The sequence below is a fragment of the Solea senegalensis genome, linkage group LG9 (genome assembly GCF_019176455.1).
Source record: "Solea senegalensis isolate Sse05_10M linkage group LG9, IFAPA_SoseM_1, whole genome shotgun sequence".
Taxonomy (NCBI): Eukaryota; Metazoa; Chordata; class Actinopteri; order Pleuronectiformes; family Soleidae; genus Solea; species Solea senegalensis.
In genome coordinates, this window is record NC_058029.1 from 21,805,850 (window position 1) to 21,818,838 (window position 12,989).

Consider the following 12,989-nt stretch of genomic DNA (forward strand, 5'->3'; position numbering starts at 1 on the left):
GCTTTCCTGGTAATGTTTGGCCTCATCTCCGCACTAAATGTTTAATATCCCAATGGACCGACCAACACTTTTGAATTCACTCAGAAACTTACTTGGTCTTGATGATGTTCAACTGTCCCCCAAGACCTATGTGACTGTAGTAATTTGAAACTGCTGCTATTTCTTCCTGCCGATACGTATTTTACTACTTTGTAGTGTGGAGTGAACGTATAAATTCAGTTAGAATCAAGCTTTTGCTGTGAAATAAACTTTAATTTTCAGTCAAATAAACCCTAATGTAATGTTAATTGAAAATAAATTTCACTGAACAAACAGTTCAGTTTAGCATAGCAGTTATGTAAATATCACTGGAATCCAATGTTGAATTCACGTGTTTAAAATGTACAATTCACATATTAGGTAGTATGTTTCTATATTTTATTGATCTCTGATGTGCAACACTTTGCTCCAGCTGTTGTTTTTTAAAGTGCTTTATAAATTAAGTTGAATTAGAAGGTTATATTTGCTGATATTTAAGTGAAAGGACAGAAAGAACATTGTATCCTCTTAACACTTGTCCATCATGCAGAGCCACAGCTCCGCCTACCACAGCACAGGCACCGCCCCTGCTCCAGATCCCTGTTGTTAGAGAGCAGCGTAAATAAAGATGAGAGAACCTCCCTCTACATGAGGTTCTGCTCAAAACCGTGTGCTCTCAGTGAGTGAGACTCCGTGAGTCACTACTGACTGAGGGGATTTCACACATCCACAGAGGAATTCATTACAGACCGACAGTTCAGTGTCATCTCGTGCACATGTGATTTTTTGTTCAAGTTGCCTAAACGAAAGTGATCTGTGGGAGTCGACTCGAGGAAAAACAACAACAACAAGAAGAAGAAGAGGAAGAACAAAAAGCAAAAAGAAAACATGTCTAAACCAAATTACTCCGGCAAGTATCAGATGTTGGAGCAAACTAATATGGACACATACCTCGCGTGTTTGGGTAAGAACCATCTTTTTTCTTTAAATTAGCTGCAGGGTCGGAACACACACTGTAACACGACACACCGCGTTAGCTCACACACACACACACACGTTCCCCTCACTCTAACCTTAACCATCACAATTAAAAGCCTAATTCTACCCTAAACCCAAGACTTAGTCTAACCCTAAAACCAGGTCTTACCCCCCCCAAAAGCACTTTAAAGATGTAAGGACCCGCCAAAATATCCCTTTGGTCCACAAAGATACACATATACACACACACACACACACACACACACACACACACACACACACACACACACGTTGTTGTACTTCATATTAGATTCCATGTCTTATTGTGTTGTTAAATCACTGATTCAAGGTGTGAAGACGTTTTCATTTGCAGCATCACACTAGAGTAATAAAACCTCCGTGTCCTTTGCATGACCCCCAAACACACACACACACACATCTCTGCAGTAGTCAGGACTCCCACAGATAAAGTGAATTCCTTGTCCTCATACACTCTCCTCAGTCTTAACCCTAACTCAGCTAACTCTATTTCATTATGTGTCCTATCGTAAACCTATTGTTCTTTATTATTTCTCCATTTCTTGTATATTTCTATGTAAACAGAGCTGATCCACACTAACACAGAGGTCTCAAACTCGCGGCCCTCCGGTCCACTTCATGTGGATATTTCTGTATGTTTTTTTAAAATAATAGAGTAATTCCTCACAAGCAAATGAAAACACATGTCACACACAAACTGGGTGAAAGAAAAAAACCCAAAACAAAACCTCCCTGTGATGAAATAATGAAAAAAGCACAGCCCGTGGCCTGTTTCACCTTCACGGTCTCTCTCTCTCTCTCTCTTTTTTTAGACATTAACTTTGCTCTGAGAAAGATAGTTTGTCTCTTGAAGCCGAGCAAAGAGATCGTCCATGACGTGGCCACAGGTGCCATGAAGATCCACACAATCACCCCTTTTAAGTGCTTCAACATGGAATTCACTATTGGTCAAGAGTTTACTGAAGACCTTGGGCCTGTTGATGGACGCACCTGTCAGGTTAGTGGACCAAAAATATGATATGTTCTTTTTTTAAAAGCACTATATGGAGCTTATTTTTATTCTTATTATTCATAAAGAATGTTTGGGGGAAAGTTTACAGCGTGGATGTTCACAGCAAATACAAGGTGTCACTTCCCTGTTACACAATTTACATTTTGTTTTTGTTTTGTTTTATTCAGGGTGTGTGAGCAAATGTACCCCCCTGCTGGGATGTTGTGTTGTAACCACCATCTGCTGTTAAAACCAAACCTTTTGCCTTCTATAGTGAGCGAAGTGTGTGTGAAACTGACAGCAAGAAATTAAATAGAAGATAAAAATGACTTCACATTGATTTAGAAAGTGCTTGAATCAGAACCTGCAGTTTGTCTAAATTTAGGGGGAAAAAATAGCAAAAAGGAAGCAGCTAAATGGAGAAAGAGCTGATGCTCGTACTGAACTCCCGGCAATCCTTTTGTACCACACAAAGGCACTTGTGATTGAATGTGTGTGCTTCTTTACATACTAATGACATGCTTGACATCCCTTCTACTTTTTCCCTGGTGTTTTCCAAACATTTGCATCCCTAACGTATTATCGTGTCCTTTCCTTTTCTCTGCCTCCTTGTTTCTCACGCAGACCACAGTGAGCTGGGATGGAGACAAACTGGTTTGTGTGCAGCGAGGGGAGAAAGAAGGCCGAGGCTGGACTCACTGGCTGGAGGAAGACAAACTGCATCTGGTAAGGATGTACCAAGATGTAGGAAACAGTAGGAAAAAGATGCTGAATTTGATCTGCTAAATGAGGGAGAACGTGCATGAGAACAAGACAAGGTTTAGAAGTTACTTCATCTCCTTACTGTTGCACTATACTGTCTTTGTTGGAAGAGAAAGGATTTGCCTGTGCATGCCTGAATGAAAAAGAGACTTGGAAAACCAGGGCAAAGACAAAGGAGGCACAAGACCCCTGAATGCACCTTTTAATAAAATGCTACAATAAGTCAGTGGAGAGGCCTGGGTTTAGGATTATAGATTAGCTGTCACAGGATTTCTCATGCGTCTGTTTGACAAAACAATGGACTGTTGATACTGCGTCCAATTTATGAGAGGATCTGAAAAGCAAATGCTGGCGAGCGCTTGACTTTGAAACGGTGGATTTCGGGGGTTTTAAAGAAAGGAGTCAGAGGACGAGTGAGTGGTGAGACAAGATAAGTGGACGGTAAAGGCTGGGAAAACAGATTACAAGGTCAAATGATGGGGAGGAGGAGAGAAGGGGGAGGGATGGTGTGTTTGTTGATGTGATTTGATGTGTTAGGCACATCACTCATGTACCTTTACTTTGATGTGCCAAACTGTCGTCGTCGATTACCACTGTTCATTTATAACCCCTCCTCCCACCCACTGTGTGTTAATGTGTCTCTGCTCCTTGGTGTTTTTCTCTCCGTAGGAGATGAGAGTTCAAGGAGTGATTGCCAAGCAGGTTTTCCAGAAGACTGAATAAGGTCCAAACATGTTGGTAGTAGTTGTAGTAGTTGTGGACTTAAACATGTTTCTAAAGTTTATCTATAACCAACAATATTTTTTAATAATTCCCATGCGACTGTATAACTGTGAAAAATAATGTTATGTACATGTTTATTGTTTCTGTGTGATGACACCGAGCGCAGACGAGAGCCTGAAGGACGCTGGACTCGTGTAAACATTCCCAACACTGATGTTTTATCTTATTTACAAAGTTATAAACAAATCTGCCTTCCGTCAACTGGTTCATCTTTGCTATATCACGTTATATTACACTTGTAGCTGTGCGGGTGTGTGTATGTGTTTTATTGTGGCTACATCTAAACATTTTTGTTTTTTTTATAAATACAAGCATTTCCATTACAGTGTCTACTTAAAAAGAACATGAGACTGAGTTATTTGGCATCCCAACATTTGTAATGTACATTACCCGGCCTGGATCTGGAACAATATAAGTTAAATTAGAAAATAAACAAAACAACAATGGCATGGTTAAGTTGTGTTTCCACTAGCATAGTACCTGGTACCAGGTACTTTTTTTAGTACCTGCTCTGGCGAGGTTCCAAGCAAGCTGAGTATGTGTGACGTCGCCAGGCTGCCGGCCACTGACCGGTCAGAGCGCCGTCACAGGAAGAGACGTCGGACGCAAGAACCAAGCCAAACAATGCCCAAACTGTAGATCAGTTAAAAAAACTTGACAGTCCTAAAACGTGGGTTAATCTCCTACAAATTACCCGGGAAATGTGTAAAATCACAATATTTAACAGAGGAGTCTGGTGTATTTAGCGTATTTTAGTCCAGTGACTGTGTCAGACGGAGTCTGTGCTCCGGTCATGAAGGAAGTTCTGAACAAATAGTTTTAATGAACTGATTCTAATGATTCAGTTACACTGAAAACAACTGCTTTACAAGTCACTAGTCACTCACTGGAGTGTGTTGCGTGTAAAACGTCGAGGTCAGCGCAGTTTCATGCAGCTGTGCGGTGATGACTCCGCCCACATTGAGGAGGTACTATTTTGTAGTGGAAAACCAAACTAAACCGTGGCGAGTCGACCATAACAATAAAGATTAACGGATAATGCTGGAATTATTTTAAAAAAAAATCCTAACTGTTAAATTCTATAATATAATCACCTTTGAACAATGAAAAAAAATCACAAATAACACACAAGAGAAAATTCAGTTAAACATAGATATCATAAAAAAAAAAATATTTTACTTGTGAAGCTCCTATTATACAACTACACATCAACATCTCAGGTCTGATTATATGGTAACTTTTCTTTTAGTTTGTTGATGCTAGGATTTTTAACCCACTGCTTCTTCATAAATCACATCATCCCAGATGAAGTTCTCATAATAATCCTGCAGGAGGCGACAAAGCCGGATCACTCAGAAAAGTGAGAACGGTGTGTTCCAAAAAAAAAAAAGCTGCCATTCCACTTCCTCAGTGTGCTCTTCTGTCAACATTAGTTTTTTGTTTTTATTTTTATGTCCCACACCACTCGTCCTCCTGTGGCTCAGAATGTGTTCTGAAGAAGTTGCTGCTTCGATTTCCGCCACTTTCACCATTGTGATCAGGAAATGAGACTGAGAGCTTCAGTGGTGTTGTAGGAAGATTAATGTCCATGTCACAGCTGACTGTGTCACCATCTGAGGAGGTTAATGAAATCAATAGTCAGTGTTACCATGTTTCACAGTAATGTTTCCGCCGCTCTGTGGAACATCATTTGCACGTCACGAGGCCTGATGTATTACAATCATAACAGAGGCACAAGCCTTTATGGACGTGGGGGTACAGTGATACAGACTCATGCTGGAAGGAGACAGACACTTATCGTGATGGCATGCAAATTAAATTCAAGGAAAGACTGAGTGCAGTGTGACACGTGTGTGTGTGTGTGTATATAATATATATACACACACACACACAGAGTGAGAGAGAATATCAAGGATGTAAACTCTTCAAAGTTAAAAGGTGATTTGGAAAATATAAAACATTTCTTTAACAATTTTTGTTGACTACATAATTTTCACATGTGTCCTTTCATAGTTTTGATGTCTTCAGTATTAAGCAGCCTGCCTGTCAGATGAGGAATGTAGTACGGTATGAGCTGTTTTCATAATTATAATAATAACAATAATAATGAGAATTGTTCTTTTTAGGCTGTCAAAACATATACACAGAGGCTATTAGAATGTGCAATATAGAGTCTTATATCCTTTCTTTTAGTGCCATCTAGATTTTCACCAACTATATAAAACACACCTGAGCAGAAATATTTTTAAAATGGGATTGAATTTTTAGAAATTCGAAAGTACGTCACAGGTCAAAGGTCGCTTGACTATTTTTATGAACAAAAATAATATTACAACAGTCTATTTTGTGACTTCTGTAAAAGTTTCCATGTTGTTTTAAAAACAAAACACAACAAAAAAAATGATATAAAATGAATCCTAACTTTGACTCAACAAGAACACACAAGTAAAGCCTGAAGATGTGACCTAAAAACACACACCCCAGGATGTCCATATAAGGAGTTGTGTATTATTCCCATGACAATTTAGTTGCACCTGTGGCATTGATTGAAACAACAATATCTAATAGAAAAGGTGAATGTGTAAATTTGGTGTATTTGTGTTTCTCACCTGGGTGGAAAAGTGGTAACTTGCAGTCCTTCACGATGAAACTCTCTTGGCAGTGGTTGTTGAGCTCAATGGAAGGAAAAGGCAGCTCCATCGAAGTGACTATTGCTGTGGGAACCACCTTTACCAGAGGAGCAGGAACACTGGGTCTGGCTGTCACACAGAAAACACAGAAAACGGTCAAAATCTCCACCTGAGCTTCTATATCGGCATCATGAAAAATAGTCATTATGCATCAAGTGTGACGCAAATGATCAATTTATGCCATCAGTGCACTTATAGTTGGCCTGTAGGTGTCGCACAGCTCCACAGCACCAACACACAGTTGTGATACTCTGACATCACACGCTCCAATTTCAGACTAAAAGTAGAAAAAGAAAGCAGTAAAATCCACATGTTCCTGCTGCTCAGACTGACTCAAGTCTTTGAATTTGTCTCTTGCCTATCAGTGACTCATCTGCGTACATCAAAGGCTGTTTGCAGTCTGCACTTTTCAGATTTGACTCAACATAAGTCACGACAGATTCCAATGGGGTCAAGTTTCTAGGGCAGAGAAACTCATGGAACCTTTACGATAAACATGTCAATCCACCTCCGCAGCACAAGACACAGAGCCAGTCATTCAGTCAAACAACAGACAATGTCTAAATATACTTCCTTTTTTTATGTTTCAGTTCTGTCACTATCAGAATGAAACTAAGACGAGAGACTTTCTGGACTGGAGCAAAGCAAACCTCCGAACCTCATTTAATGTCTCTGCTGGTGAGTTTTTAAGTTTTTAAGACTTTACTAACACATACACAACTAAATCCACACCACATGAGTCTTGAACTAGTATTGAACTCATCTTGCCGCCTTGTTGTGGTTTGTCACATGTCACAATTGACATCATGTCCAGGAAGCAGCAAGAGACAAGACTGTGTCTGGAGCCCACACAGACAGATTCAAGTAGCAAACAAACACAAGAACACACACACTCCCACACACTAAATCTCTGTCTGTGACACTTACATGCGACTCTAAAAGAAAAAGAATCTCTAAATATGCAAATATGTTTCATTGAAAGTCAGTTCTCACTGTATTTGCATATAGGCTTCACACAAATATTATTACCATTATTATTAGCTGCATAGCTCAGTGTAATATCACTCAATACTACATACAGTTAAACACCTGCATTAACCCTTAGAACACAGCGCATTACTATTTGTTTAAACATCACAGTATATACAGAGGCTATAAGAATGTGCAATATAGAGTGTCTTATTTACTTATTCAGCACAACTTAGACATCTGATGATCGGATGAAAGATTAATTTTCATGAATTTGTGAAATTTGTAAATACATCACAGTTCAAAGTTCACTTGGCTTGTTTTTATGAACAAACATAAAGTAAAAACCTTCTATTTTGTGACTTCTGCACAATTATTGTGACTTTATATCCCTGCTAAAAATGTGATATAAAATGAATCCTAACTTTGACTCAACAAATAAAAAAAAACAAAAACATTTTAAAGCCTGAATATGTGACCTATAAACACACACCCCCAGGATGTCCATATAAGGGGTTGTGTATTATTCCCACAGCAGCTGTGATATGAGTGGAATCATTATCTGACTGAAATACAGAAAAATATAATGAACATTATCAATGAGCTAAAGTGACTAAACAAATCGAATACTATGTTTAATCTCAACACAGACTGAAAGGTAAACTCACTTCTTCTTGAACCGTTTCTTAAATAATTACATTTCCTGTGTAAATTCCAGAGTTGGCACATCGTTCACTGGAAATACAGTAAATTGCAGCACGTCAGCCGAACCGTATTCGTTTATGTGACTGTGCTCGCCGTATACGCATACCTGGTTTCTCAGTATGAGTGATCTGCCTGTGAAGTGTGAGTCACTTTATACCAAATAACTGTGTCAGGCTGAATATGCACAGGATGCGGTTTCTCCATTCAGTTTGTCGTGATCAGTGTCTTACATCACGTTACACAGCTCCTATTTAAATTAATCAAAGCAGGTCAAAATTATTTGACCTGCTTTGGTTAATAGTTACACAGCTCATAATGATGATAAATATTCAGATTTTCTCCTAAAATAAAAGAAATTATATTTTTTATTAAGGCAGGAAAATCAGGCAAACTTTAATCATAGTTTTTCTTCTATAAAAGAACTGTAAAGGAAACAGTAGGAGGGAGATGAGAGATGAAGATTCTTACAGATTCCGCCACTATGCTTCCTCCACGTCGGAAGACCTTTTATGTTCTTCGTTCTTTCTTCAAAAATGTGTGTGAAATATGGTGATTAAAAACACAAGAGCCCGTGCGACACATTGCACACACACACACACACACCTGTTCTGCACCATTTTCGTTTTGCCCTCCAGCAGACGACGACAGCCAACAAGACGAGTGCGGTCAACACTAGACCTGACCACAAGCCTGCGGGTAACATCCATGAACAATCTGAGGGAGAGACGCACACATTCTTCAGAAACACACACACACACTGCATTTTTGGGAACACAGAGAGGAAAGTGAGTGATTACTAAATGTATGATATATAACATTTATAATAGTGTCACCTTCTGAAGGAGCTGTACAAAAACAGTGTGAATGAGTATTCTTTAAATTTTAAATGTAAAATACCTTACAAAACAGTGTATATCATATATTTGACATGTGTGTACAAATCCTGTTATTAATCTTTGACAGGGGAGGATGTATTTAAATTCATAATATGGTTATTATCCATTTTCATTCACAAACACTTTAATGTGAATGTAATTCCCATTACTGAGCTATTAAGTGCAAATGACATGGTATATAACTGTAATATTATCTTGTTATTCCCACAAATTGTATCATAAATAAGATGTCATTGCAATAATATCACCTCCCTATTAGTAACTTATTAGCAGATTGATAACATCACCTTGTGACTGCGCTGTACGTGAATAAACTTATTGACTATATATATTTTAGTTTTACTGTCTATACAGGAGCTGGAGCTGCACCATGAGAAGTTGTAGCTGCATCACTTTTTTGCTCTTTACTGAAACTCCGTTTAAATGTCATCCTTTTCTTTTCCTGGGATTGAAATAGCTTTAAGTTTTGTTTCCAGATAAAAAGTGTCACAGGTCTTTTTCAGTGTTAGTCATTAAGTCAGTATAATGTGAACTGAATTTGTTTCACTACTTATTTGACTGGATTAAACGCCAACAAAACTTTAAAGAGTTTGAAGTTATAAATGGCATATTCTAACATCTCTCTTTTTCTTGTACTGTCAACATCACCCCTTCTATGTTTTATTTGTCACGCACTATGAACTGTGGGTAATTTCATTTGCACAGTGGGAAAGACCAGGGACCATTGACCACTTTCTCTTCTAATAACGTGGTCAAGTGCCACCAGGAACTCACTGAGTCACTTTCATCTGCAAGCATTCATCTGCTACATTGCACACGTTGATTTCTATTTACAGCTAAAAGGTTTGAAGTGAAAAGCAGACCTATGTGAAAACTCAACAGTATGAAGTGTAAAGAGTGGACCTACGATGTAAATTGTCACAGACGGTGTCGGCTGTATGGGTTCCTGGAATTTTAATCTTTCTCCCTATATCCTCACATCTGAAAAGAGAAACAAAACAAAAGTAGTGTGTGTGTTAAACTCCAGCTGTTTTAAAATGTTTGACCCAAATGCCTCAGACAGACTGTCAGTGTGCACGATGTTGGATTTAGTCGACTGACTTTGTTCAGCAGACTACTTCTGTGTGAGTCGAGGCGTCTGACGTCTGACTCAGCCACAGTTAACCACATGACGTACACTGACATCCTCCCTTAGTGTAAGAGTAACAGTAAGAGTGGAGACATTGTCATACCTGGTGTGTGATTTACAGGGTGACAGGAAATCTGTTACGTTGCTGTAGCTCCCCTTTTCACATGGAGCACAAACTGTGTCATTGGTGCGAGTGGCTGCAGGAAGAAATGAGATGTGGTGTGATTTCTTCTGAATTAACTCTGAATTGACACGTGAATGAAGGCTGGATTTCGTGGTATTTTGCAGGTTGTAACAGAAAGCCTACCTTGAAACTTCACTCCTTCACCCACAGGACACTGAGTCACTGGCTGGCAGTGCTCACACTGGTCATTACTACAGTAGAAACCAGCCTCACACTCGCACACCGTGTTGCTTGTAGCTGTGCAGTGTTCTGCTTTCCTCATATTGTTTTCTGAAAGAATCACAGACCAATCATCAGGAGATTCTGAATCACATTACACGTTTTAGTTTAGTTTTGGTGGCCAGGCCTCGACTTAGTCCCTCCCTGCAGACAATGTGTTTACACTGATGTATCAGGGAGTGATGAGCAGACATCTTAAACCCCCAGGTTAAGGAGCCTGCAGGTGGATGCTGGATGTTAAAATGCAGCTTGTGTTGTACTAGCTGGCAGGCTCTCATTATTTGTCCCATCTGAACTGGGGATTTAAGGATAGTACATATATGGTTTATATAAAGTACCTAAAAGAGATACTTGAGTAAAAGTATGAAGTTGAAGTTGAAGTCACATTTTATAATTTTACTTAAGTAAAGGTGATTTTCTAAAATAAAATGTACTCTCGTTTTAGAAGTAAAGGTATTTAAGTAGTCTATATGTGTCCATGAGCAAGACACTTAAGCCCATGTTGCAGCGTGTGAATGGGTCAATGTCAAAACTATAGTGTAAAGCAGCTCATCAAGACTAGCGCTCTATATAAATACAGACCATAATAGCAACTCTTCTTCTTCTTCATATTTTATTTGGTAGTAACAAGTAACAAAGATAGTTTGAGGAAATAAAAGTAAATTAAAAGTAAACGTTGCTAGAAATATAAATAACAAAGTAAAGTACAGATATGTGAATTTTGTACAAAGTATTTGTACTTTGTTACATTACAACACTGTTTTCATCAGGTAACGTGTCCCTGAGCACAGATATGCAAAAGCCCATAATATGTTGAATATGAAGCATTTAGATTCGTCACCTATCGTAATTTGTACATTGCCCTTGCAATTCCATCAGTTACTGTATATAAATTTAAATGTCCAGTCCAAGCAGTAAGTGCAGTATAAACTCATGCATTCTAGTTCTTAACTGGGTGTTGCCTAGTTGGCTGAGGTTCAAAAGACAGGGACCCCAAAAACCGTTACACAGGGACAGAATTTTTATCAGGATATTTGCATTGTTTGGTGAGAAATGAGATATGATGTCCTTCCATCTTGTGATGTCAAAGAAAGTGAAGACAGAAATTAAATCAGGGACCCACATGTGTGGCCCATTCCCTACCTTCCACAAAATGATGACAAAATGCTTGAATGACTTTGGTCGGTGAAAAGTACAATAATAACACTCGGTAAAATTCACTCAATGTCACGTTACACTGGTAAAACTGGGACTTTAGCTCAGAGATATAGGTCCTGCCACTGCTTTAGAACTGAGTCAACAGAACTGAAAACTGTAATGTGTAACGTTTGAATATTAAATGTCTGTTTGGATTCAAACATTTGTCAAAGAGGCCTATCAGCGCCACATGACTCTCTCTGTGTTTTTCAGTATAGCAGTGTTTAGATGGAGTGTCACCGGGCAACGTTCCTGAGCTGCACACAGGAAGTAACTGCTTTCACGTCATTTTACTGGAATAATTAGTTCACATCGTCCACCATTTTGTTTTTGTTGTTTTTTTTACTATAAAATAACAAAAAGATGAGGGGTAGGAGAAGGTACAGCCTTTTTGTTTCGTGACAGAAAAAGCTTCATATAAACACACAATACAGTGTGTGCATGTGTGTGACTTACCGGAACTGCACACACTGCAGTTTTGGCACTGTTTCAAGTGATTTTTCGTGGCGGTGTAAGACTCGCGTCCACATTGCTCACACTGGGTCGGCCTCAGGCCATCACAGTCACTGTGCACATACATTCCTGATAAAAACAATTGAGATGTATCAGAATTAGATGTCAGGTGAAGCTAATACAGACGTATATGCAGGAAAGCTGAATATCTTTACAGACCAGACACACAAAACCTGTAACATATTTCATCATCTAAAGAGTGAATAAAGATCTCTTGGTGATGTAGACTGACCTGCAGGACAGCGTTTGCAGCATGTTCCATCTTTGGGGTACATATCCTCGTTTGAGCAATTCATCTTGGCCATATGAAGCCCATTCGTTGGTCCACGTCCTGGGTGTTAAATATCTCTACGTTTACGCACTGCTTACCTAAACCCGCTCTGCTATCTTGGCTCCAAAAGCGTCACTTATCGTGAAATCTTCCTCTGCCTCAGTTTCACTGATGTTCATCCACTCAACTCTCGTGATCTTCTGCCCCCTCTCTCGCTCTCTCTCTTTCTCTTTCTGCTGTGTGATCTGTCTCTGAATGCATGTGTTTCCCCTTCTCTATGTCTCTGTCTTAACTGCTTCTGATGTATTTTCTGATCCTACACAATGGAAAACCCCAGTGACCCTCATCTGCTGTTTTCCCCCTTCATCTCTCTCTCTCTCTCTCTGTCACACACACACACACACACACACACACACACTCTCTCTCTCTTTCTGTGTGAGTCTCTCCTCATTTCCTTCCTGTCTTAGCCTTCTCAATGTGAGACAACCTGCGTGTGTGCGACTTTTTGGAACACTGACTGCACAAAGCAAAGCAGCACAATGAGACATTTCCTCTCTTCATCACACCCTTTCCTTTCACTCCATCTCTCCATTGTTTCAGCTGACCCTTCGTCCCACCGTGGACGGGCATGTTGTTGAGCTAAAA

At 39.3% G+C, this 12,989-nt stretch overlaps 2 protein-coding genes across 2 annotated transcripts; one reads left to right on the plus strand and one right to left on the minus strand.

The window, feature by feature from the left end:
- Nucleotides 1–567: 567 nt before the first annotated feature.
- Nucleotides 568–3,772, plus strand: rbp5 (retinol binding protein 1a, cellular). Its single transcript, XM_044033138.1, has 4 exons — nucleotides 568–982; nucleotides 1,848–2,032; nucleotides 2,651–2,752; nucleotides 3,458–3,772. Exons 1-4 carry the CDS (start codon nucleotides 907–909, stop codon nucleotides 3,509–3,511), a joined length of 417 nt encoding a protein of 138 aa, XP_043889073.1. The 5' UTR covers nucleotides 568–906; the 3' UTR covers nucleotides 3,512–3,772.
- LOC122774114 (tumor necrosis factor receptor superfamily member 5) lies at nucleotides 3,709–12,739 on the minus strand. Its single transcript, XM_044033137.1, has 8 exons — nucleotides 12,306–12,739; nucleotides 12,017–12,142; nucleotides 10,268–10,414; nucleotides 10,064–10,157; nucleotides 9,739–9,812; nucleotides 8,539–8,649; nucleotides 6,181–6,330; nucleotides 3,709–5,184 (listed from the first exon to the last, which is right to left on the minus strand). The coding sequence occupies exons 1-8, from the start codon at nucleotides 12,376–12,378 to the stop codon at nucleotides 5,021–5,023; spliced, it is 939 nt and encodes a 312-aa protein (XP_043889072.1). The 5' UTR covers nucleotides 12,379–12,739; the 3' UTR covers nucleotides 3,709–5,020.
- Between the last annotated feature and the right edge of the window lie 250 nt (nucleotides 12,740–12,989).